We start from the raw sequence: 27,286 nt of genomic DNA on the forward strand, positions 1-27,286 counted from the left end.
GACGAGGACAGTGAGGTCCAGGGAAGCCTTGTTTAAAATCTGACACCATTTTTCACATTATATACCAGAGGAGGACATCAGGGATGGACAGAGGGAAAGGGTAGGGTGATGAACGGGGAGAGAGAGACTTAGCTGTTGGGGATGCCCACTCATCAGTACCAGATAGATAGATAGATAGATAGATAGATACTTTATTGATCCCCAAGGGGAAATTCAAGTACCACCAGCCAACAGAGATGAAGGAGATGGAGGGATAGAGAGAATGGCGAAAAATGGTAGAAACAGAAGGAGGAGAATGTGCACAGAGATGTTCAGAAGAACTGAAACACAGCTGAGGATGCTTCAGCCTCATTCAGACTGGAAGAGGCCAGGAGTGATTTAGCAAGGATAGACCAATGTTAAAGGTGCTCTAAGTGATGCCATGCGTTTTCTAGGCTAAAACATTTTATGTCACTTACTGCAAACATCACCTAACCAACCGCTAGCTGTCTGTATCCTGAATCACTGTAAAAAAAACGCGATCTCTGTGGACAGCTCCAAAAACGGCAACAAAAACAACCTGGGCAAACATAGCCCATAAAAACATAACAAACTGTTCCAGCAAATCACAGACGAGATGCACGGGAGGGAGGGGGAGGAAGTAGCGAGATAGCTCTCTGTTTTGTTTGAAAGTCAATAGAAGTGACGTTACCCAGCATCGGGTATCATAGGGAGAGACAGGAAGAGAAGAAAGGGAGGAGAGGGTTGAAAGGAGTGAGAGGAAAAGGTGGGGGATGAGCAGGAAAGACAGTGAGAAGAGGAAGCAAAATGTGAGGACAGGTATGAGCAGGAAGGAAATAGAAAAAAAGAGAGAGAGAGAAAGAGTGATGAGTGAATTTAAAGAAAGAGGGATAGGTTGGAGGAAGGACTACAAGATAGATAAAAGGGAAAAAAGGCTAGAAAACAATCAAAAAAGCATGACAAATAAGTGGACACAATAAAAGTAAAAGAAAACAAGAGACAATGAAATAGCAATCTGTCATCACTCATTAGAACTTCTTAGTCTCAGAGACCAAAATCAATTTAAATTCAGCTGTGGATTCAAAACACAACTTATCGTATTTGTTTTAAAAGGGGTCACATTGATATTATTTGGGGTATTATTATCCACAGGTGTGCCAAGAAGCACTCTTTGAAAGACTGGAAGAATGACTGGAACGGGCACACACACACACAAAACTCATACATCTGAAGCCCAGCTCAACGTCTAACTTGTTATCTGTGCATAATATGGTTTTGGCCACATCTATCAACGTCCAGCAGAGGAGTGTCACCTTTTGTCTCCCACTACACCACACAGCAACTCTCTTCGCTCCGCATGCCTCACTCTCGTCGCAATGGACTGAATAATATTTTTCAGCAGGTTATACGCAAACCAATTGGACTAATTTAACATGGAATTTTCTTTTTTTTATTATTTATTTTATATTATTTTATTTTTATTTTTTACTTACGTTGTACATCTTTTGTCTTGTGTGTCAGTCTTGTGTGTGGACTGTGGAGCACTTTGGGTTGCACTCTGTGCATACAAAAATGTGCTATATAAATTAACCACTTAAAAAGCGTCACCATCTCAGTATACCCACTTAAAATAGGATACATATTAACATTTGGGGTTGGAAATATGACTTTCACAGTGTTGTATATTGTTGTTAGAAAATGTAATCAGCATACAGTACTTAGACATCATATCAATCCTAGAACATCTCATGTATCTTAAACCCCATTTACAAGATGGGCCTGGCACCAGTCCAGTTGATGTGACCCATATAGCCATGACTGTGTGGGAAAAAATTGTTTTGCACAAAGTACGTTTCAGATTACACTGAGACAATAAAGACAAAAGCCATCAACTTAACACACAATGTGGCGGGCCATTTCTTTCCTAAACCTGATAGACAAGGCTTTTCAGGGGAATTTTTCTTTGTACTATAATTATGCTGTTGGCATTTCCCAACACGGCTCAGATTAGTTTTAGCTATCCTCCAGTATCCATCCTGTTTGCCATCAGACTTTCCACTGTTTAAAACTAAACATAAAACTAAACTGTCACCAAAAACAAAACTTAAAGGATACATAACAAAAAAAACATAATGGCAATTAAAAAAAAAAAACAGGAACTCAATGACAGATGAGGAAAGTGATAAGACAAATGATAAGGAATTCACCACTGTGATACATGTGATGACGACTACCTAAATGCCATCCACATGAGCAGGTGTACGCAATGGGCTGTTATATCACGACACACACACACACACACACACAAATACCACGCATGCGAATGTGATTGTGAATTGTTCAATTGTTTGTCTTTAGCCTACAGGTGGTCATTAAGACCAAAATGAACAAGTTCACACACTAGCCTATCAGGGTACAGACAACAAGACAGACTACTTACACGTAAAGGGAAGCTGAGAACATGTATTGTGCAACACATATAGGAATACATATTTTCCTATCCGTGCTCCTTAGATGAATGTGAGTGATGTGAGGATAACAAGTGCTTGGATCTTCAGAAAATCTGTAGTTGAAGGAGGGTGTGAGCATGAAAGGAGTTTTTGGACTGAATTTCGGACAGAAACTCTGTGTAGTTACATGTCTGAATTGTATAAATGCTGTTTATAAAAAAGTTGACCATTAAAGAAATCTGCTTTGCTTGACTGGAGTGTGGACAATGTGAAAGTCAAAGTTTTCTCAGACATACAATAAAAAAAATGAAGCATTTATAGCATTTAACTAGCATTTAAACAGTTTATTTTTATTTCCAAATACATAAACATTGTACAAATTTCAGTTGCTAAAATACAGTACAAAATAATTTAAAAATCTAATCTGATGATTGCTTAGGATAGGAAGATGGGATTCTTCACAAAGAACATCTCCCAGAACTTCTACTTCTACATTTTCAAACCCATTTCAGAAGTGAGGATAATGATCTTTACTCACTTGTGACATCAGGCAAATCATTTTTATGGTAATTTGAGTAAAACCTATTCATTAACAATCTAGTAAAATATAGCTCTGAGAGGTTGTGATGCCACAAAATGAAGTCAATACATTATGAAATTATACATTTTGCATCATACACAAACAGAAAATCATATTCAGCTTTTCAGGTGTTGATATTTAAGTAATTCTCCCCAATTTACACCAGGAAAAAAAAATTGGCACTACAAATACAGAGCTGTTTCTATCTACATAACCTACATCCTGTAACAGGCACTTCAGTGAATCACAACCCAATGTGCAATGTAGATTGGACAAATAACAAATCAAGACATAAAAACTGATACACAAACAATCTAGACATCATATAACAACTGGAATAAATGTGACACAACAAAAAAATGTGCAATAACAGTGAAAAATCTGACGTCGTACTGGTGTAACTATAGTTTCCCCTCATGTAACAAACCTGTGGTTTTTCGTCTACTTCAAATAGACATGGACGCAAACAGATGGATTAGCATATTTTATGCACACCCTCAGACAACTTCACACCTACCGATATTTCTTTTTTACTGAACAGGATAGTTCAATCAATGTCATGACTCAGACTCTAAACTTGCAACGGCCTACAGCAGTGTTTCCCAAAGTCTGGGTCGTCGCAGGAGATTTTATTTGGGTCGCCAGCACAATTTATGTTGTGTTATAGGCCTAACTGATACCATTTGTCATTTGATACCAGGAAAGCTAACAGTTTTCTTTTAGGATGTAGATTGTTAATTACCACAGTCACGGTTTTGTCATAAAAGCTCATGAAACTGGCGCATGAAACTGGGGGACGAACGCATCGCAGAGGGGGTGCCAGCATGGATATCTACCTCTCAAAATGAAACCGTTCTGTGGGGCGCCTGCCATGTACCTCGCAGTTGCAAACTGCAAGGGACATGAATCCGCCTATTTGCACGAACATTAATAGATACCAGCTCCTCAACTTTACCGATTCAAATCTAGTGACCGTGCTGTCAACTAAAGCAGACATCCATAGACCGGACATAAGGCCATTCAACTTGCATACAGTTTCGATTGCAGATGCAATCTTTAAAGTTAATAGCAACCTCCTCACATTCTTATTTCTGATTTAAAATGCACAACAGTGCATTATAGTTTACAATTTAAATGGGCATTTTAAACACTATTCCTCTCGTTTTCTAACTTCGCTAACTACAAAGTAAAGGTGCATTCTTCCGGCTATTGCGCAAACGCCTCTTGTTCTGATATAACGACTATACAATATAATATAATACAACAATACAATATAACGACTTGAGTTATTTGCTGTTTACATTGGAATTGACGTCCACAGTGTTATGGACCCATTTGTCTGTAACGCAACGTAGCCTAAAACATTTTTTTTTAGAAATACAGGAACAGCTTACTATGCTGACGAATGACGACTGCACAACATGCGAAAATTTCCCCTACTCTCGGATGCGCATTAAAACGTATCTTTTCGGTAGTCATTTCCAACTTTTCACGCTGATGGTGCTCAAAATGCAACACAACCGTGTTCAAAGCAGGGATCCTATAGCAATGTATGGTTGGGGGACGCATAGAAAAGTTGGAGAACCTGTGGCCTAAAACAATATTGGTGGTTGCAGGGTAGATTTGAAGTGAAATGAGTCGCGATGGTCTGTCATTTTTAGAAAGTGGGTTGCCAGAAAAAAAGTTTGGGAAACACTGGCCTACAGTGACTATTGTGATCTGTGACAGGCCTACGTACATTAGCCTACCCAGAACCCTCACAAGTAGAGGAGTTTCATCTCATGTATGACTTCATACACACAAGTGTGTCACCAGTGCTGATCGTGGTAAACACCATCCACATCACACGCTCTATCCCAGTGCCCCACAAGTCCGTAACAGTATAGTCTTGCTTCATATAAATTATTGTTGTGTGATGATGAGTACTAATAATCATACAAAGTTGTCGTCCCTTCCTATTTGGTCACAGCAAAAATGCTGGGTCAAAGTTTCAATCAGACATGTCAAGTTTTTTTTTTTGTTTTTTTTTAGAGACAAACTGGTGATTGCGCAAATGTAGTGTGCTGATGTTCTACCTAGGAAGGGCCATCTTTACAATTTCCACAATGTCGCAATATTTGTGCCTTTCTTCTTGATGTTGTAATTGGTTTCTATGACGAGCATGATTAACACATTAACTATGTGTGTGACGGCTTTGGCTCCATTCAAAGATCTGGAATGAAACTGGACCTGTTTGAGGGTCACATGAAACACTCAAGAAACTACTTTTGGCTGGAGTCCATAAGTGATGTCGCATCCACTTCATGAGTACCACACCCACTCTCACTACATCACCATCATCAAAGACAATTAAAGCTATGACTGCATGAGTAACACTGGTGTTTGTCCAGTATGTGTGTGGAAAAGATAAATATGAAAAATGGCACAAGATGTGTGCGTAGAAAATGGCTTTGTGTGCTCTTTGAATTTAGTTTCCATTTGCATTGTCCCAAAGATTGTCTCTGCTTGGCAGTTCAGTGATGTGAGGCAGTGAGGTTCATTGAAACGGAAACACATACAGGGTCATTACCAAGAAGAATTTGTGTATGTGTGTGTGTGAGAGAGAGAGAGAAGAGGAGTCAAATAAAGGGGAAAGTAGGAAAGAGAGTTCCTCCATCACCACTCAACACCAGGGACATCCACGACTACTCTTCAAGCTGAGCAAGCTTCTTTGCATCAGACTTCAAAAACTCATCACCCTCATCATCTTCCTCCTCCTCCTCCTCCTCCTCCTCCTCACTCTCACTCTCCTCCTCCACGTCCACCTCGATCCCGTCCATGGTCTTCTGCAGCTCCTCCTTGATGTGGTTTAGCTCCAGCAGGCCATCCTGCAGGTCCTTGCAGACCTCGCGCAGCTTGGCGGCGAACTCCGTCTTGGCACCCTTGCGCAGCTCCACTGAGTCCTTGGCCAGGAAAAAGACATCCAGCGCCAGGAAAAGACCCGACATAACGCCCGTGGTTACGCTCATCACCTGGGCAGCCTTGGCGGCACTACCGGCAACGCTAAGGACCTGCACGGTGCTCACCAGGGACTCGGTGTTAATGAGCAGCGCTTTACCGGCACGGCCACCCTCCTTAGACAGAGATGGAGAGATGGATGGATTGATGGATGCATAGACAGACATATATGTATACACAAAACAGACATTTCGGTATATTAATAATATACATCACAATAAATAAATGATAATAAATAGAAAGTAGAGGTCTGCACTCCCGCGGTAGACCCGCGGGTCCCGACGCAAAAGAGTGCGGAGCGGGATGAGAGAGGTGCGTTCGCGGGTGCGGGACAAACCGATTATTTACTGCACTCCCGCAAATTAAATATGTGCATAAAATTAAATATGGAAATGATTAAAGTAGTGTTCATAACTATAGTTCAGCTGGATGTTCTGTTAGGCAGCATTAAAAACGGGGTTTAAGCATAACTGACGGATAGCAGGCCTATAGCCTATATTGTCGTTTACGTGGGTTCAATTAGTTCCTGCTGCTCATTGTCAAAACTTGAAATCGAAAGCATGACAGAGGAAGAGGGCACCAGACTAGGCCTACTTCAGTTGTTAGCCTACATTCAGAACCAAGAAACTGACATCTGGAGTCTTTCTCAGGTGTGTGTGCTCCTTTCGAGAGACAGAAAGAAAAATAGGCTATCCCTCCTGCATGCGGGCTTTAGCGGGCGGGAGCGGGACATCATGTTACAGATGCGGGCGGGAGCGGGACTAAAAATGACACATTAATGCGGGAGCGGGCAGGAGCGGGACAGAATATTGAGGGAGTGGGCGGGCGCGGGACTGAAAAATCAGTCCCGCGCAGACCTCTAATAGAAAGGTCATAGATAAACAGACAGACAGACAGTCGCAGCTAGACACACATAGAGACAGACAGACAGTCACAGCTAGACATATAGAGACAGACAGACAGTCACAGCTAGACATATATAGAGACAGACAGACAGACAGACAGACAGACAGACAGACAGTCACAGCTAGACAGACAGACAGGCAGACAGTCACAGCTAGACATATATAGAGACAGACAGACAGACAGACAGTCACAGCTAGACAGACAGACAGGCAGACAGTCACAGCTAGACATGCGTCCAGTAGCTTATATGACACACACACGCAAAAAGAGAAAATGCCAATCAGAACAAAGAAAAAAACAAAACAATAATGATGAGACCTTCATAACATGCTTGACGTTCTGATTCATTGCACGCTTGGACAGGCTCTCCATGTACTGCTCAAAGTGCCACTCTTCCAGAGTCTCCATACCCGTCTGCAGAGAGGCAGGGAGGAGGGAGAGATGGACAGATTTGAGAAGGGGAGAGAAAGAGTATCATTCATAAATGTTCACAATGTCGGGTTAATGGAAAAAAAAGCTACATAAGATATACTTCAATTCTTAGTAATAATAGTGTTCCTGCCCTCAGAGTGAGCCCCTTACCTGCAGAAATTCCAGGCACTCCTTGATGTCTTTGATCTCCTCCTGGTAGTCCTGGATCATTTTTTCTACCTTCTTGCGGTCGGTCTTGGAGTGCACTGTGTCGGTAATGTTGGCTGAGGCTGAGGTGAGTCCACCGGCTGTCGCCACGCCGATGCCCACTGCCGTGACGATGAGCGAGGTGCCCAAGGTGAAGGGCGCCAGCACCAGGCCAGTGATGGTGGTGATGCTGCCAGCCACGCTGGCCACACCGCCCCCAACACTGGCTGTCACCGTCTTCTTATGGAAGGTGTCGGCTGCGTCGGCCAGGGCCAGCAGCTCAAGGATGCGGCCTTGCAGAGAGGCGCCACGCATGTTGAAGAGGCGCACGAAGAGACGCGCCGCCATGAAGACACGGTCAGCTGCTGCCTCCACAGCACTGAGGGAGAGAGAGAGAGGTAGAGAGAGAGAGAGAGAGGTAGAGAGAGAGACAGAGAGAGGAAGGAAAGAGAGGAAGGAAAGAGAGGGAGAGGGAGGAGAGAAAGAGGAATGATAGAAAGAGAAAGAGAGAGAGGAGAGAGAGAGGAAGAAACGAGAGAGAGGGAGAGAGAGAATAGAGAGGGAAGAGAAGGAGAGAGGAATAAGAAAGGAAGGAGAATAAAGAAGAGAGAGAGATAGGAAGGAAAGAGAGGAACATGAAACACATGACAAATGAAAAGATAAATACAATATTTAAAGTGAAATTGTATGAACGTTTAAGTTAAAGGTACACTATGCAAGATGTTCACCTTTACGAAGCCAATTTGATGGTAAACGAACTGGTAATAGGCAAATCATTGAGCTAGCATAGCTATACAGCATACAGTAGACGTAGCGAGTCGCTACCGAGAAAACCAGCCATGCAACTTCAAAAACAGTGTGAAACATCACCTTGTCAATACAGCTCTTTGGACAGTTTTTTTAATCCTTCACCTCCACAACAAAAGCATTTTCATTGTGTACAGGGGGGATACGTACAGTAACTAATAAGCTTTTTACAACAGCAGAGTAAAATATATCGCAACTCTAGAGGGAGCTCTACAGTCGCCAAAAATACCTAAACCTGCATAGTGTACCTTTAAAGTAACTAAAAAGTAACACAAAGTGCAAAGTCTTAGTGGACGTACAGTTCCTCCTCGCCCTCTTCAAAACTTGTGGACTCATTCCAGTCCTCCCAACCTGGCAGGAATATAAGCACAGTAAAACACATGCTATTTACAGTATACCCTCTCGCACCCACAAACAAACACAAGTAATTACCCACCTTCAACTGTTCTCCACCAGTGCAGTAGACCATCTTCATCCTGAGAAAAGATACAAATCTCTTTACTGATCTCTTTGTCCATCATTCTGGGCCCAATCAGGGCCCATGTGCACACACAAAGGGATTACAGATATTTTACATACAGCCTCATTCTCCAGAGGATTGCCTTGACCTGGCACTGGTACCTCTGCCATCTCCACTGGCAGGATCTCCACAGTCTGCTCCTGTATATATATTATATACATATACATATTATAAAATATGACTTAAACAATGAGATTGGATAAAATGTGCTTTCTATCTCACAAACATGCAAACATGCTAACATCCCATAACATTTGGAGTTTAGCACGGAAATCTTCAAAACACTTAATTAAATGCACAATTTCAACTAAATGTATTTTCAGACAGTATTTTACGCATTCAAATTTGGAAATTGTAACCATTTTCTATGTTTTAGAATTTCAATTAATGAATATCTGTATTTCAGATATCACCTGTAATTGTCCCCCCGGGACCAAACAAAATTTTACCGTAAAAGTCAAATAGTGGAACTACTGTGGCAGGGTGTTTCAGTGTCCTGGGAATTGTAGACCAAAATTTCAGGAAGTTGATGACAAAAAAAAAAACATTTCATATCCCTATATGACTACTACACTAGTGGCGGTCATCTATCTATAAAGAAAGAAGCGTCTGTGTGTGTGTCTGTGGCACGCATATCTCGCTGACCGTTTGTCAGACTGACCTAAGATTTCGTATGTGGCTCGCGCGTGGCACAAAGGTGTGCACTCGATTTTTAAGATTTTTGAATGCATATTTCAAAATATGCTTATTTACGTAGGACGTTAATCGCTGCACTGCACTGTTTCCAAGGGGACCAGTTTCAGGGGAGCTCCACCCTATGGATCGTGTACTGACAGCTAGGTCTCACTTTTTATGATAGTCAGTCGCAATTTTAAAAACAGATTACTCGGGAACCGCTTGTGGGTTAAGATGCAAGATGATTATCATGTCTGACCTCAACAATAAAGACTCCCTGTATGCAGTTTGCGTGCATAAAATGATGACGCGGATTTTGCAACAACATGCCAACAAACACGGGGTAGGTTATGTAGTGACCACTCAAAATAAAAGTATGCAATAAATTGACGCTTCGAATAGCCCAGGCTACTTTGGACTTGAGACTTTGACTAAACAGACGACAATTCCGACTGCAAGGTCCCAAATTGAAACGAGCGATAGGCTAATGACACATAGACAACAAGTGGCAGACTGAGCGACGTCACTTATGCTAAAGTCACATCATTGCAAATTTCAAACAATGATGCATCATTCCACGTTGCAAATTTCAAACAATGATGCATCATTCCACAAAATGGTTTGTCTTCAGTATTAGGAAGTTATTCAGCAAGCTTACCACACATTTAGCCTTAACTCAAAACAGTTGTTAGAACATGTCATTCTGATCTAAAATGTCACATGCAGCATGCCTAAATTTACACGTTTATTAGAGGCCACACTAATTATAGGCTAATATATTATATATTCAGTATTCATTATTGAATGCTTAGCTGGAATGATGTTTCCCTATCATCCTATTTTTAAAGCAGGCATACCTGTGGGCATGTAATTGGGCTACGGGTTTTCTTCAGGAATGGCATGTTTGAACGGGCACTGCACTAGTACAGTATATAAATATTGGATTTGACACCCCAGTCTAAAACAGCCCCCCATGACTATAAAAGGATAGCCTGACGTTCCCGCCCTCAAATGTTGTGGGCGTGACTAAATTCGACTGGCACCCAGGCTAAAAAAATGAGAGTCTTAGCCTGAACTCTGAATCTTATTTTGTTACTGAGATAACGTTATGCCATTTCAACTATGGATTGACATGACATAGAAAACTGCACCAAATGCCAGTATTTTATGTGTACCACTTTTTAAAAAAAAATATTCTTGTAAACCGATTTTTTGTCAAAAAATTACACTCTAGAGCAGTAACTTGTAGATTTGTCACCAATTATTTCCTACTGATGAAACAACACCAGATCATTTTTATACAGCAACTGGAAAATGCATATTTTTGAATGTGGAGCACTCTCAAAACCATCACAAGCAGCAAAAAACAACAAAGAAAATGTTTACAGACAAAACCAGGTTCACCAAGATTCGGGCCTTTGACTGCCAGACTAATAGTTAAACTTAAACATGTAACACATTTGGGGCTGAAGGCGACACCCATGTCCCCACCATTTTATATCTAAGACGGAAGCGATCAAATTCTGTTACATGATGTATGCTACCTCCTTTGTCGCTGGTATGACAAAATTCAATTCCATGACCTTTCCAAAACGTTCAATGAATTTACTAAATGCCTTGATTTCTCCAGGATTTTACACTCCAGGATTTTATAGAACACTGAACAACCAACCACTTTGAGGTGAAGTATGGATTAGGCTAGTGTCTGTACTCCATACAAAGTCTCACATGATACATGCACAACTGTCAGGGAGAATATTTTCAGTCTAATAATAAATCACTCAGGGCATTTGGGCCATTGCCATACACATAAACTATGCACCAGGAAATTTTACCCACATACCCACAATCAATGTTTGCTATGTGGTCTGGGCATTCTCATGCGAATCCAACACTTTAGGTATGCTAGAAATGTCACATGTGTAACACATTCTCCTTTTCCATGAGGTGTTAAAGGTGATTAACGCAAAGGTGTTGAAAGTAAGTGGAATTAGTTCCTAGGGAAGCATGACCAGACGTGACTCTGAACCTTTTCAGAACCTCTGAACCAATTCAGAACACAACCTGTGGGATGTCAGTCACGAGCCTGGAAATCCAGACCCACATCTAGAAAGATTTAGGGTCTGACTATGAGTAATGAAAATGGCCCAACTCGAGGGGCGGCACCAAGCATGCATTTGAAAATATCACTGCATGCAATTGGATAACACTACGACCAATGTTTACTGACTGATTCCGGATTTCGATGTATTGGATAACACTACGACCAATGTTTACTGAATGATTCCGGACTTCGACGTCGCAGCACTGTCGTCATGTTTAACTCGCCTCTGGTCCACGTATATCAGATACACAGATGTGATTGGTGCAGCTCGGCTCCAAAGGCATGGGTACTGAGCATCATTAGTGATTGCCATAGTGACTCGCTGAGCAAATTGAAATTGTGCTCTCACAAGAACTCTGAAACCCACCCATAACTTAATCAAACCCTCACTCATCTTTGTCATGTAAAATCAGATCGAATGCCTCAATTTGGAATTTATCTTCACAAAACACTAGCTTTGAAATTTCAGTTAATCTTCTAATAATTCTCATTTGTAAGACCATCCCCTCACATACAAACACGTTGATATACAGTATATCTGGACAAGTGCAACCAGGATGAAGTTTAGGGTGGGGTGGGTAACATGAGGACTATGCTGTATGGAAATTCTAAAGTAATTACATAAGCTTGATCAACCTGAGGACACTTGATAGGAGGATGAGCAGACACAGCTACCTGCCCACACACATATTAGTGACAGCTGCAGTACCATACAGAAAACACACACACACACACACACACACACACACACACACACACACACACACACACACACACACACACACACACAACCTTAACCCTAGAATTTCAAAACAAAATCAATAATTTAAGACATAATCTATCTATCATAATCCATCAGCCTCAACTATAAGTAATCAGATGTGTAGAATGCCCTAACTGCTTTTCAGATTTTACGACCCAAATAGTTTTTCTACCATATACTTTGCAGGTATGGTGTAATTACCGTATGCCTTGGTGTAGGCAAGATACAAAAACGGTCTCACAGACACACAAACCTGCTAATTTAGTTTCTGTGCCAATCTTTCATGGAGGAATTCACACAAACAACTTCATTCCTTTACGCTATAGTAGCTAAGCTGTTTCTGACATGTGATGATATGACCAAAGCTGCCCCCCCCCCACACACACACACATCTCTCTATCACACACACACACCCACCCACACACACCTGTGCATCAGGTTGCTCTTCTCCAGGTTCAGATGGCTGGTGCTCACACTCCTAAAAAAAATCATTTAAAAATGTCATCAACCACAAACAACACTAACAAGCCTCCAGTATCAAAAAAAAAAAAAAAAAAAAAAAAAAAAAAACATTGCTCTGTGTGATTTCAATATGTACTGTGGAAGAGCACCGATTTGCCAAGCAAATCCAATCAGAGTAAAACCAAAATCGATGCAAAGCACGGTGATGCACCAAGAGACAAAAAGGTCACCTTTGAGGCAGAACCAAACAAAGCACCAGGGAGAATCCTTCGGATTATGAAAGTCTGTGAGAGAAAGAAAGACACACACACACACACACACACACACACACAATATAGAAGAAAATACTTATGATGTCATTATAAAACAAAGCATTACAAAACATTTATTTAATTCACCAAATGCATATGTTGTACACGGGACCACATGTCAAACAACATTATACACCACTGTGCACAGAGAATAAATGGAGACCAAACCCCTTTCTTTTTCCTATTCCTCTCAGTTGGCTGCAGTTCTCCATCAGTCACGCCCTTAACTGTCTGAAGGCAGAGAAATGTTGAAAGATTACCCGAAAATGTCAACTGTGTGGGTGACTTCCATTGTTAAGCAATTCAACCCTTAAGGTGGGGATCACATTAGCCAGCAGCAAGCGGCAGGTTTCCTATTGTTCACTATGGTTCAGTAGCGGAACGGTGGCAACGCTGAGCATTGAACTTGGTTCAAATTTCAAAGCGCAACTTGAGCGTATTCAATTGACAAACCGTTTGTGTTGCTTAGGAACGAGATAAAACGGTCTGGTCTGAGCGTTGCGTTACGTTACGTTTGCCGCTGCCGCTTGCTGCTGGCTGATGTGATCCCCGCCTAAAGGTGTGGGTTTTTGAACATTCTAACATAAGATTCTGTTCCGCAACAGTTCAAGGTCCTAAAATTCTATGTTGAATTCAATGAACCCAGATATTCTTTAGAACGTTCATTTTCCAACATTCCCATCACACCGGTGTGACAGTTACACCTTTAAGGGTTAAAAACAACAGCATTGACAGCACATCTTTCCCTCCCGCTGCTTACCTGCTGCTTGGTCGCAGTGTTGTTATTTTCCGCCAAACTATCAGAGCTAATGGACGAGTCACTCTTCAATGACTGGCTGTCCTGATTAGCAGATGGACAGAGATGATAGGAGTTGTTACTTGTCATCACACTGCAAAAACTGCTTATCTAACAAAATCTAACCAAGTGTTATTAATCTTATATCAAGATAAAAAAAAACTAGTTGGTATTGTTTTCAGTATAAAGAGACTTACCTAGCGCTTTCTTGTGAAATCATTTGACTTAATTAAAAAAAAAATTGACTTATTTTAAGACATCTCATCTTGAAAACAAGCAAATTTGTCTGCCAGTGCGTTAAGCAAATTTGTCCTAAAAACAAGCAAATTTGTCTGCCAGTGCGTTAAGAAAATTTGTCTTGATAAGACTCCTTAAAATAAGTTAAAGTCTTCTTAAATTAAGTGAAAATGATCTTTTGAGAGGGCGCTAGGTAAGTCTTTTCATACTAAAAACAATACCAAATAGATTTTTTAATCTTAATATAAGATCAATAACACTTGGTTAGAATTCATTTTTTGCAGTGCACTTATGATGATGGTGATAATGATGTGATAAAGCATCAATCAACAGAATTCTACTGTTGGCTTATTATGATTATGATTAATATGATATCTAATAATTGGTGGTGGTAGCATGGTATTAGTGCATGCATGCTTAAGTACCTGGGTGGTGGATTTGAATGGATTGACTTTTTGCATGACACCCCTGAACATCCCTGGGTTCTGGGAAAAAATAAAGTGTGTTGCTATGCGGTGAGGTTATGTGAGGGACTCATACTGTAGTGCGTATGCGTGCCCAGAAAGACCTGGTGGTATAGCAAAAGGCTGAACATGGCACACACACACACACACATGTACAAACACACACACACATGTACAAACACACACACACACACACACGCGCACACACACACACACACACACATGTAGAAGCACACACACACGCACACAAACACGCACACACTCACAAACACACCTGTTTCTCCTCTACTTTCCGCTCAGCTGGTTCAGCAGGATCAACTAACTGCTCATCTTGTTTACCCTGCAAGTAAAACACACACTTAATATCAACACAAAAAAACACCCACACACACAATATTCCACATTGTGAAGAGAGCTACTGCTTTTAATGACAAGAACATTACCTGCTGTGATGACTTAAAGGGATTCACTTTTTGCATCACACCCATGAACATTCCAGGAGGCTAAATAAACAGAGGCCGCCGTACCAGCCATAAAATAACATTTATTGACTGCAGTTATGATAGTAGACTTTAAGAAGCTAGGAATAAAGTAATTCAGTCTTTATAGTGTATGTGGCTTGTGCCATTGTGATTGTGGGTGTGAGTGTGCGTGTGGATTTCTGTTTGTCAAAGGTGGAAATATTGATCAACACCTGTTTGCTATCTCTGTCATCTCTCATCTCCTCTGTGGAAGGGAACCTCTGTGTTTAAGGACAACGAAGGACAAGTTATTAACATAATGTTAAGGAACATATTATTAACATCATAATCTTCACCCCATAGAACACCCAAACAGATTCCTTGAGTTCAGTTCGCACACCACAGCCTTCTCCGTTTGGGGTCAATTTAGAGAACCTCTATAGGGTCATTCGGTGTCAGACAGAATGCTCAGCAGTGTGCCCCCCCCCCCCCCCTTTCAAATGTAACATTCACATTTCTAGACAAAAAATTATATCCCAAGAAAAGTGGATTTTGAGGTAGACCTCCATTCATTCCTCCATTATTAGCTTGGCCAATTTATCTAAACATTGAGTTTCCATGGCAGCAATACAACTAGGAGCTTCTAAATGATTGAAAGCTTGTTCCATGTAAACACAGACTAAACGCCAATCAGATTATTTAGCGTTCATGTAAACAGTTCGCTTGAAATCTTCAATCAGATTATTTTCAATCGAATTGAAATAAAAACGTCCATGGAAATGCGTCTAATTATTTTAACTCTATCCATTTATCTGTGGTGCAACACTGACACTGTGTACACTGAATATCCTTACATTGAGCTACTTCCACATAGATTTTAATGTGCCATCTAGCCACCCCACATACCATTTTTGTAATTTTTAAAAACTTACACTGCCGTTCAAAAGTTTGGGGTCACTTAGAAATGTCCATTCCACTCCATTATAGACAGAATACCAGCTGAGATCAGTTGCATTGTTTTTTTTAATCAGGGCAGTAGTTTTCAGATTACATTATGTGCTTACATAATTGCAAAAGGGTTCTCCAATGTTTTCTCAGTTAGCCTTTTAAAATGATACCAGATTAGAAAACAGAATGTGCCTTTGGAACATTGGATTAATGGTTGCTTATAATGGGCAATGTAGATATTGCATTAAAGATCAGCCATTTCTTTCCACAACAGTCATTTACAACATTAGAAACAGAATCAGAATCAGCTTAATTGGCCAGGTTTGCATAAACAAACAAGGAATTAATCTTTGCTCTCAAAGTACAACACTCACTTAAAAATAAAATTAGAATAAAAAAATAAAAAACATACAAGAATAAAAACAGAACAGTAAGAATAGAATGAAGGGCAGTAGAATATGGCTATGTATAAGTATAAGTATAAACACAGTATGTGTGTGGAGGGGGGGGGTACGGCTGGGGATGATGGACAGTGTTGATTGAATTTGTTCAGTGTAATGGAGGGGGCTATTTCTGTATTTCTGAGCGTTCAACAGAGTGACTGCTTGGGGGAAGAAGCCGTCTTTGTGTCGGCTGGTTTTGGCGAACAGAGCCCTGTATCGCCTACCAGCGGGAAGGAGGTTGAAGAGTTTGTGACAAGGATGTGAGGGGTCTGCAGAGATTTTTGCTGCCTTTTTCCTGTCCCTGGACCGGTACAGGTCCTGGATGGAGGGAAGTTCAGCTTCAATGATCCTCTCTGCAGCCCTAATTGTCCGTTGCAGTCTGGCCCTGTTCCCTTTGGTGGCTGCCCCAAACCAGACAGTGATGGAGGTGCAGATGACAGACTGAATGATGGATGGCTGAATAGAAAGTGGTCAGCAGCTCCTTAGGCAGATTAAACTTCCTTGTTGGGCATTTTTCTGGATAGAGTCAATGTGGGGAGACAATTTTAGGTCCTGTGAAATGTTTGATCCCAGGAACCTAAAGAAATCCAAATTGGACACTGTCATTCTGAATGGCGGGGGGGGGGATCCACTGTCATCTCCATCTCCACTGTCATCTCCACAGTCTTCTTGGGGTTAAGCTCCAGGTGGTTCTGATTGCACCACTGGACTAACTGTTCCACCTCCTGTCTGTAAGCAGACTCATCACCACCCTGGGTCAAACTAATGACGGTGGTGTCATCTGCAAACTTCAGGAGTTTTACAGATGGGGGCAGCCGTGGGGGCAGCCGATTGGGGCAGCCGTGGCCTACTGGCTAGCGATTCGGACTTGTAACCGGAGGGTTGCCGGTTCGAACCCCGACCAGTAGGCACGGCTGAAGTGCCCTTGAGCAAGGCACCTAATCCCTCACTGCTCCCCGAGCGCCGCTGTTGTGCAGGCAGCTCACTGCACCGGGATTAGTGTGTGCTTCAACTCACTGTGTATTCACTGTGTGCTGAGTGTGTTTCACTAATTCACGGATTGGGATAAATGCAGAGACCAAATTTCCCTCACGGGATCAAAACAGTATACATACTTATACTTAGATGGGCTCTTTGAGATGCAGTCATCAGTGTAGAAGGAGAAGAGCAGTGGGGAGAGGACACACCCCTGTGGGGAGCGAGTACTGATGGACCGGGTTTTGGATGAGATGCTCCCCAGTCTGACATGCTGTCAGTCAGGAAGCTGATGATCCACTGACAGGTGGTGGCAGGCTCTGAGAACTGGGTGAGCTTCTGATGTAGGAGTTCAGACATGATGGTGTTTAATGCCGAGCTGGAGTCCACAGACAGGATCCTGGGATATGTCCCTGGGGAGTCAAGGTGGTGCAGGAATGAATTGAGTCTCATATTGACGGCATCATCCGCCGACCTGTTTGCCCTGTAGGCAAACTGCAGGGGGTCCAGCAGGGGTCCTGTTATGTCCTTCAGATGGCTCAACAACACCAATCTTTCAAAGGATTTCATGACCACAGATATCAGGGTGACGGGCATGTAGTCATTTAATCCTGTGATGGAGGGTTTTTTTGGGTACTGGGATGATGGTGGAGCTTTTGAAGAAGGAGGGCACTTCACACAGCTCCAGGGACTGGTTAGAGTTCTGCATGAAGATTGGTGGAGCTGTTCAGCACAGACACACAGACAAGAGGGGAGACACACCATCAGGTCCTGGAGCCTTAGGGCCTGTCCACACGGAGACGCTTTTTAGGTTAAACGCAGAGGTTTTACTTCGTCTTGGCCGAGCGTCCAAACGAATCCTGTAAACGCACTGCCCGAAACCGCACTTTTCTGAAACCTGGTCCCAGAGTGGAAAAATCTGAAACCGTAGCCCGTTTGAATTCGTTTAGACAGCGAAACCGCACATCCTGCTTGCGTATCGATGATGTCATCGCCACACCTCAGCTGCCCTGGACTTGCACTTATAGTATTGCCTAACAATACTAGTTTTCATACATGACATTACCTACGATTACACTCCGTAAGATAAATATCACAACTGGTGCTGCGCAGCGCCGATAGCTTATGACTTGGTGGACTGAACACTATTTTTCCCGGTGTTTTTTTATGCATTCTAGCTACTGTCAGTGACACGAGAGAACTTAAGTTATTAGGAAAGTGCGGTGTAAGTTTAGGCTACATTAATTTGTGCATAGTGCCAGTGTCATTCATTTATTTTACATGTCTTACAACATACATGCATTCACAGTCGAGTGAAATCAGATATAAGCATACAAAGATGCTTAGAACTCACGTTAAGCCGATGGTAGCACACTGAATGCAAATGCGTGATTTGATGCAGGCAAACGTATTGACTGTTACTAACGAAGGTTTTATAGCAATATTATAAATGTGGCGACAGAATAGCCTAGAACTTGGGTAAGCCTTGCGTTTAGTAGCCTAATTGCGGTGATAGCCAAAACTAATGTGAATCACGGACTATCCTACAACCAAAGAAAGTAAAGGTGATTAGTAGGCCTACCTGCGTTAGCCAAATAAAGGATGGGACTGCACCCTTCACAAACCGTAAAATAAAGTTTATTAGTTTTACAGTTGACTACAGTTGACAGTTCACCATCAGTCCACACAAACAATTCTGGTTTCCTTGCACTAGCCATTTCGTCTTAGCCTATTCTGTCTGTTTGTAAAGCGCAAGTTTTGGTCAATTTCTGTAAAGAAACAGTGCCACCTATAGGCCTGGGGTATGAAGTAACGTGTTGAGTCGTGTTGAGATGGATCCGTTTGGACGCAAATATTCTTGATACTGTTCCAGGGAAGACGGAGGAAAAAAAGATCGGTTTGGTACGTGTGGACTAGGCCTTATTGATCTTCTGCTTCTGAAAGAACCGGCACACATCCTTGTCGCAGGTTGTTAGCGCAGGTGGGGAAGGGGGTTGGGTGTTGGGTGTTGAGTGTTGAGGGGCTATTGTGCATGAGGGGTGTGATAATGGGTGCTTTTCAAACCTGCAGTAAAAATCATTCAGGTCATCAGCCAGTCTGGGATTTTCTGCAGGGTGGGGGGATGGTCTCTTGTAATTCGTGACCTGTTGCAGGCCTTTCCAAACGGATGCAGGGTCATTGGCTTAGAGGCTATTTTTTAGCTTCTCACTGTAGCTATATATATATATATACTTATATATATGTAGCGGTGCGGCTGCCCGCTACCCCTAAAGTGAATACAGCTGATCCGAACGGGACTGAGACCGTGGTTCACAAACACCCTTTTATTAGCACGTTAGCACAAACATAGTATTCCAGCGCACACGCAAACATGACATTCCAAGGCATTCAGGACGCCGCCTGCAACACAAACATAAATCGCGACGTTACTATAAAAGGCCAAAGACAATGGAACACGGTACGAACAGTTCACAAACATGGACAGAGACTGGGAAACACTCACGCTGCGGCCGCGCTTGCTTCCGGGTGCTGTAGGATGGGAAAGGACCCGACATGAAGTCGGGAAGGACTTTGTGCATTGGGGGGTGTGACGTCAGAGAGGTGCGGGGATCAAGTGTGTGGGATAAGAGGGGTGTTTTTGGCTTTCATGTGTTGGGGGAATATTTAAGGGGGATACAGAGGATGTATAATGATGCTAGGCAGTTAAATATGTGATATGAGTATTGTGTTGACTATGTATGGTGATATTTGAACCAGAAATGTATGTTCGTAGAGATAATTGATTTTGGTTATGATGGTGGGTTAGGCCATGCGAAATATATTCTTGGCCAAAACGGGTCTAAAGGAGAGAAGGGTCTGAAGTGAGCTTGAGACAACACCTACTGTAGACATTGAATAGCGGTACACATCAGTCAATCCTTGTGAGGGGAGAATTGTTATATTTTTGAGTTGTAATTATTGGAGCTGTTTTGGAAGTTTAAGTTTTAGTGTTAATTGAGAGTCGTTGCATTGGAGTTTTTTTTCCTTTTTCTGTTTATTTCAGTTAGTTATTTTTTTTTCCTTTCTCCTGACTGACTTACTGATGCTTACCTGCGGCAAAAGAAAATAAAACGCATACAACTGCCTTTGCCCAAACATCTGACGCACTGCCTCCAGTTTTTCCACCGCCGTGAGGTTAACCCGACTACAATATACTAGCTTCTTTTGGCTACCCTGATCTCCTTTGTCAGCTTGTTACTGGCCTGCTTATACAGTATAGGTCCCGGTCCTCACTCCTGTAGGCCTTCTCTTTGGCTTGGCGTAGGTTCCTAAGATTAGGAGTGAACCATGGTTTGCTGTTATTGTATGTGCAGAAGGTCTTGGTTTGCACACAGATGTCCTCGAAAAAACTGATGTAAGATGTTACAGTATCAGTGAGGTCATTGAGGTCTGTAGCTGAAGCTTAAAAAATGCTCCAGTTGGTGCAGTCAAAGCAAGCCTGCAGCTCCAGCTTTGATTCCCTTGTCCCATTTCTTTATCGTCTTTGCCAAACATTTAGAAGTTTTTTGTTTCTGCCTGTAGGTTTGGTATAAGATGAAGCAGACAGTGGTCTGAGGGCCAGATGTACTAACGTTTTTGCGCCCACTTCAGGCGTATTCGATTCACAATGTGCACGTAAAAACATGACGAGGTATGTACAAACAGGCCACACTGAGGAAAAGCGCAGACTGCCTGTCGTGGGAGCTGCGAATGGCTATTTGCGCTAGTTCCCTTGGCCTTTGGAATTAAAATAGCCCCATATCATCACACACCCTTCACCATACCTAGAGATTGGCATGATTTTAGCCTATTAACTGGTATGACTTGTATTGAGCTCAATGAGCATCAAACCAGCTAATAGGCTAACTGAAATAACACCATGCCATCTCTAGGTATGGTGAAAGGTATGGGAACCGGTTCAACTGCACTTGTGGTTCAGCAGTGGGCACAGAATTAACGTTGTAGAAGGGGCGGGGATGGGCGGTGATGAGCGCTGTTTACGTAATGAAGTGACAGCTTAGTAAATTCCCCGCAATATGGCAAAGCACAGTGTTCTCTTTCTGCGCATAGAAAAACTCCTAGAGCTGCCCGGGAAACAGCGCGATAGACATCTTTTAAAAACTGTGTAACAGTGGTCCAGTATGTTTTTGTCCCTGGTGGGAATCTTGATATGCTGTCTGTATTTAGGGAGTTCCTGATTGAGTTTGCCGCTGTTAAATTTCCCAACAATAATGGCGAGAGAAAACAATGATAAAAAACAACGACATTTCTAAGTGACTCCAAACTTTTGAATGGTAGTGTGTTTTTGAAAAACATAAGCGCCCCTTGTTTTATCCTTAATTTTATCCTTAATATCTTCATGCTCATTATATATGGATAACATAAATATGGGTGTTGATAAAATTGTGTATTTGAAGAAAACAATAACGATTGATACCAAATGGGTACAAAGAGACATGTTTATAATACCCTCAATATCACTCTTTCTGATCAGAAATGGATGACCTGCCTCACTGACCAATCTGCACTTCATGCTTCACATGGAAAAAGCAGAAAGAACACAACACAAATCCTATTGGACCAACCTTCTCTGTTGCTTGGTGTGCAGATGGCTCCGGTTCATCTCTTTTGGTCTAGAAATAGATAGTAAAAAAGGAAAGAGTAGAAGAAGTGTTAATGTGTTCAATAAGCAGGAAAGAGAGAGAGACAGAGAGGTAGAGAGAGAGAGAGACAGACAGACAGATGTTGTACCTGAGCTGATGACTTAAATGGATTGACCTTCTGCATCATCCCCATGAACATCCCAGAATTCTGCTAAAACACAAAACCCACCACTTACAAACTGTACATTCCATAGACAAAGATATGAACGCATGTGACACTATTATGAACTAATATACTTCATCCTGTGCTCCATATGAATGTCAGAGAAGTGGCTCGTTTTTATGCTGCTCTTATGTGTTCATGCATCTGGGATGTGGGAAGATTTCCACTTTGAAACTCAAGATTTCTGAATTGAGAGTCCACTTGACTCTCTCAACAACAAACTGGCAACATTGCTAATGTCCATAGTCTAGATAGCCAGAGGGCGAACATCACTTATTTGCTCTGGGAAGTATTGTTCAAGACCACAATCAACTTATATGACCGCCACTCAGTCCTGCACATTCCTTCTGCAAAAAATAAATCACGCTTGTCAATTTGTCTCCATGTCCTACTCCATGCCCTACTCTTGAAACTTTTGTGTCTGCAATTGAGTGTGTGCATGTGTGCATTTGTGCATGGGGGGGGGAGGGCGGACACGGATCAAAACGTAAAACAATGGTTCTGTGTCATCCTTGTGAGGCTACATGCCCAAAACAAGTTTTGTGCACTCCGGCATTTCAGTCTCTCGGGAATCGTTGACTCAAAATCACTGAAAAAACAGAAGAAAAAAACTCTGACTAAACCTACAGTATATGACCGCCGCCTCACTGCGCGGCGGTCATAATAAAAAAAGGAAGAAACTTATGTGCATGGAACAAGTACATGTTCTGTTTTATATGTCACTATAAAATCTGTCTGTGTGTCAATTTCAAAGTTGGAAGTCCCAAGTTCAGTTGTGACATGACTGGATTAGCGCTTTTAAGAGTGATAGTTCTGGAGTTCTAGATTTAAGGGTTGATATGTAATATGCAACTTGCTGCCTATACATTGACTAACTGTGTGTGCTACATATTGTTACAAGTCCTATCTGAATTTTTATTTTATACTTTCATTATCATTACTTATCAACTTTATTATTCAAATAAATATACCATTATTATTTTGTACTAAGCAATTATATAGTATTATAATATACTGCAAAAAACTGGACAGGTCAGACAGACCTAGTTTATGCTTAGGTGATAATATGTGGACCTACTGCTGGTACCATTTTTATGTGCATGCCCCAGTATGAGGGAATACTGAGTCATGTTTCTGACGGTACAGTAATGTGATCTGTGTTAATCATTGGTGGATTATGAATGTGGATCATGATAAAAAGTCTTCTGAAAGACCGCATTGACTGAGTATTGACACAGCCAATCATTCGTGTCATTAAATGAATGACATCATTTGTGTCATTATGAAAAGGAGCGTGCATACATATTATGCACACACGCAAGCACTCACTCCCACACATACACACACACACACACACACACACACACACACACACTCTCTCTCTCACACTCACTCACACACACACACACGCACACACGCACACACACACACACTCTCACTCTCATGCACACACACACACACTCTCACTCTCACACACACACACCTTGTCTGTTGTCCGATCCTCTACATTGTTAGGCAAGGGTTCGGCCTTTCTCGTCTGTGGAGAAAATTAAAGCATATCATAGCACACTGCAGAAACTGAATAGCTAAGCATTTTAAATTATACACAGCTATCACAATGATTGATATCTCAGGCGATAAGACTGAGTCTGGAACACATACTTCTGCGGATGACTTGAAGAGGTTGACTTTCTGTCCCACAAACATTCCAGGATTCTGCAACACAACATGCAAAACAAAAATATCAGATGTCAGTGCATTCATTCTCTCTCACACACACACACACACACACACACACACACACACACACACACACACACAGTAAGAGTGAGTGATAGAATAATGAAGAGAGAGATCAGGGAGACAGAGACCGAGAGAGGGAGATGATGAGTTAGATAGAGACTTAGAAAAAGAGATGTTTCTCTCAGATACACATTCCAAAACCATCTCTCCACTCTTGCATGCCACTGACACAAGGTGGAGGAGGCCACATGGCTGACCTGTTTAGTATCTGGGCCTTGTCCCTCTGCAGTCACCGCTGTAGCCTCCATTGCCGAGGAGCTCTTAATGACACAGGCACCAAATACAGGACACAAGCAATGAGCAAAAGCATTACAAACTGATGTATCTACACGACATTTCTCTGAATTTGCATTTTCATCATCATTTTTGTCTGATGAGTTGATGAGAGGTTATTTTTGTCCATGTTTTATGGAAGGTGTGACGAAAAAAGACAGTAAATACAACTTTGCACATAGTTTAGCTGTTTAACAACACACTCTGCAAACATCTCATTAGTATCTAGAGTGCTACACTATTGTGCCAATATTCTTTCCACATTGATATGTTAAAACACAGTAAATAAGCAACACGTATACTTTTGATTTTGATTACAATGAAAGCGAGCATTGGACAGAGGTAAGTGAGAGTAAGAGGGGTGAGCACAAGGACAAGCAGGCGGAAGAGGAGGATGAGGATGACAACAAGGTTTTGAAGAAGCAAAAGTGGGATAGTGTATGAGTAGTCAGTAGCACAATACTGTAGGCCTAAGTGATTAAATGAGTGTTGTGTGTTATATAAAAGACCTTTGCCATTTAAATGAGTCTTGTTTCATGTGTAAAATGTGTACAGAGAGAAAGGATGATGATTGGTTACCTGTGAGGAGGATTTGAATGGGTTGACTTTCTGCATCATCCCCATCATACCTGTTTTCTAGCAAATACGCACACACCACACACACGCACGCACACACACAGATCATTATCCATTGTGCAATTCAGTACAGACACAAGATGTCCAAGAATGCGGCCACTTTAATGCCACATACTCATACCTACCACCAGCTACAAACACATACGTAATGTGGACCGTGATAATGTTTATTGGAATGTGCAATGAGGATGATAAAAGAACATAACAATGTGAAAAGTTGTCATGCCTGATATACTGGAGGGTAAAACCCTTTTACAGGACACACCCTTTCTGTTACACATGCCATTGTCAAAGGAGGAGAACACATTTATAAAACATAAAATAATTTAATCAAATAAATATTATGAGGTTAGTACTTAAGAATACCTTTTTTGGAGCAAGCTCACTACTTCCTTCGTTGTTATTCAGCGGGTAGTACCACTGTGAAGGTCAAGCAGCCATGTTGGAAAGACAATAAAAACATGTACGTTTAGAGCCCTGCTTTATGCTTGTAGGGTGTGTAAATGTGTATTGCTTGACATACCATGTAAATTGTATTCTACTTTACTTAACAAATAATCAAGATAAGCAGTGGACAAAATTGTGTGCTGGGGAGACAGCATTTCAGTCAGTTGACTCAATGAAACGGTGGGTATGGTGGGGCGATGAGAGAGGAGGTAGGAGTGGAGAGGAGGGAGGATACAAGAGGCAAGGGAATCACATGGAGATAAAGGAATCAAGCACAGAAAACCAGAAACCATGGGAGAAACTGGATTTCAGGATGGAGTAATTACTTCTGTCTTGTATTCAATATCCGGATCCATTCCCAGGCTGTGTTTGACGGGATTATCAAGCTCCTGTTGGCGAAAAGTTAAAACAAACTTCAGTGTCCAAACACACTCACACAGACCGACCCAGATCAAATTTGCAACCTGTACAATGGGTATGGACTTACGTCTTTGGTAGGCCTTGGAGGAACCAAGGGAGTTGTATTTTCTCTCTGCATTATGAACGACACTACCCACACACTAATTATTACAAACACACTCAAATAACGTATAAGAAAATAAGACTAAAACTGTGCATAGATGAGGGGGAAATGTGTCAATATTCATAGGCAAGTTTTTTTTTTTTACATACACCTACAGCAACATTTATTACCACCAAAGACCTATTTAATCGGTCTTTGAGCGCCATCATGTGGTTAAAGATGCATTCAATATGCTAAGTTTAATGCTGTAGTTTGCCAACTCATCAAAGCCAAAGGTAGGCCATGTATAATCCACCACATCATTGAGATGGAAAATGTATCAGCTTTAATAAGACACAATTAAAACCCATGTTTCATGAATAGGCTAGGTTTTCCAGTAGAAAAACACAGTCTAGGCCTACTGTTATTTAATAAATGCCAATGCAACCCCCCCCCCCCCTCCCCTTCAGCTGTTTTGGTGGTGAAGCCATGCCCTCTACAGGTATTCAATCACATGACAAGGCATCAAATAGGCTTGTAGGGTACAAACAATCGGAAAGTTATTCACCCACATAAAAAAGGCGTGACAAAATATGTTCTCACAATAGGTCTTGCTTTCCTGTTAAGGTTATAATAAATAGGTAGGCTTAGCTACGTTATGGGTAGGCCTATACAGCTGTCGGGCTGTAAGCGTTCTGACTTTTAAAGAAGGTAACGTTAGCGTTCATGGTTGTTTGGCTGTGAAAAAGCACAGCAGAGGAACAACTTGGATTTAACTTTCTTCTACAACCTTGCGTTAGAATCAAAAAGCTTACCTTTATGGAGAACAGAGAACCTTACGTAAGGGTTTTAGGTCCTGTTCTCCCGAAAGTACGATATCTCTGTAAAGCTTTAAGCACTTACAGCGTTACCTGTTGAGTGGCGAAACTTTTACAGTCTCACTTCAGAAAGTCCAAATAAGACAAGATTTGGAAATTTAGGCTACATCTAGGACAGCAATGCGCAGTTTTGGCTACGATTCAGCAGACTACGGTGTTGGATGAAATATGTTCTCTCTGAGGGAGAGAGCGACCGAAACCAAATACAGGAACTTGGGCTAACTCTACATGCCCACAGGGAATAAGTCACTGCTTCTGGTTGAGAATACGAATAGGAAATCCCTCCTCTTCTGCCGCTCAGATTCTCTGCTTGCACCTGAGATGTGGGTGTGTCTAGATAGTGTTGTCTGACCTACTTGACTCCATGAGGTCACATAAACAGTTT

At 41.8% G+C, this 27,286-nt stretch overlaps 1 protein-coding gene across 4 annotated transcripts; it reads right to left on the minus strand.

Moving 5' to 3' along the window:
* Positions 1-2,773: 2,773 nt before the first annotated feature.
* On the minus strand, positions 2,774-27,178 carry LOC143127343 (uncharacterized). 4 transcript variants are annotated; one of them, XM_076288781.1, is made up of 24 exons: positions 26,839-27,178; positions 26,009-26,070; positions 25,848-25,910; positions 25,441-25,494; positions 25,018-25,074; positions 24,363-24,425; positions 24,025-24,078; positions 23,846-23,899; positions 22,288-22,347; positions 22,122-22,169; positions 15,385-15,432; positions 15,134-15,193; positions 14,965-15,030; positions 14,652-14,711; positions 13,954-14,034; positions 13,362-13,424; positions 13,113-13,166; positions 12,848-12,898; positions 8,938-9,018; positions 8,795-8,834; positions 8,658-8,709; positions 7,516-7,930; positions 7,252-7,347; positions 2,774-6,143 (listed from the first exon to the last, which is right to left on the minus strand). In XM_076288781.1, the coding sequence occupies exons 2-24, from the start codon at positions 26,057-26,059 to the stop codon at positions 5,715-5,717; spliced, it is 2,100 nt and encodes a 699-aa protein (XP_076144896.1). In that variant the 5' UTR covers positions 26,060-26,070; positions 26,839-27,178; the 3' UTR covers positions 2,774-5,714. The 4 variants fall into 4 exon arrangements, with proteins under 4 accessions (XP_076144896.1, XP_076144895.1, XP_076144897.1 ...); XM_076288780.1 differs by having other exon boundaries at positions 22,288-22,350; XM_076288782.1 differs by lacking the exon at positions 8,938-9,018 and having other exon boundaries at positions 22,288-22,350.
* Between the last annotated feature and the right edge of the window lie 108 nt (positions 27,179-27,286).

The sequence above is a fragment of the Alosa pseudoharengus genome, unplaced genomic scaffold, assembly GCF_046254945.1.
Source record: "Alosa pseudoharengus isolate Yale_2024_CS ecotype anadromous, Long Island Sound unplaced genomic scaffold, YU_APseudo_1.1 YU_APseudo_1.1_scf_17, whole genome shotgun sequence".
Lineage (NCBI taxonomy): Eukaryota > Metazoa > Chordata > Actinopteri > Clupeiformes > Clupeidae > Alosa > Alosa pseudoharengus.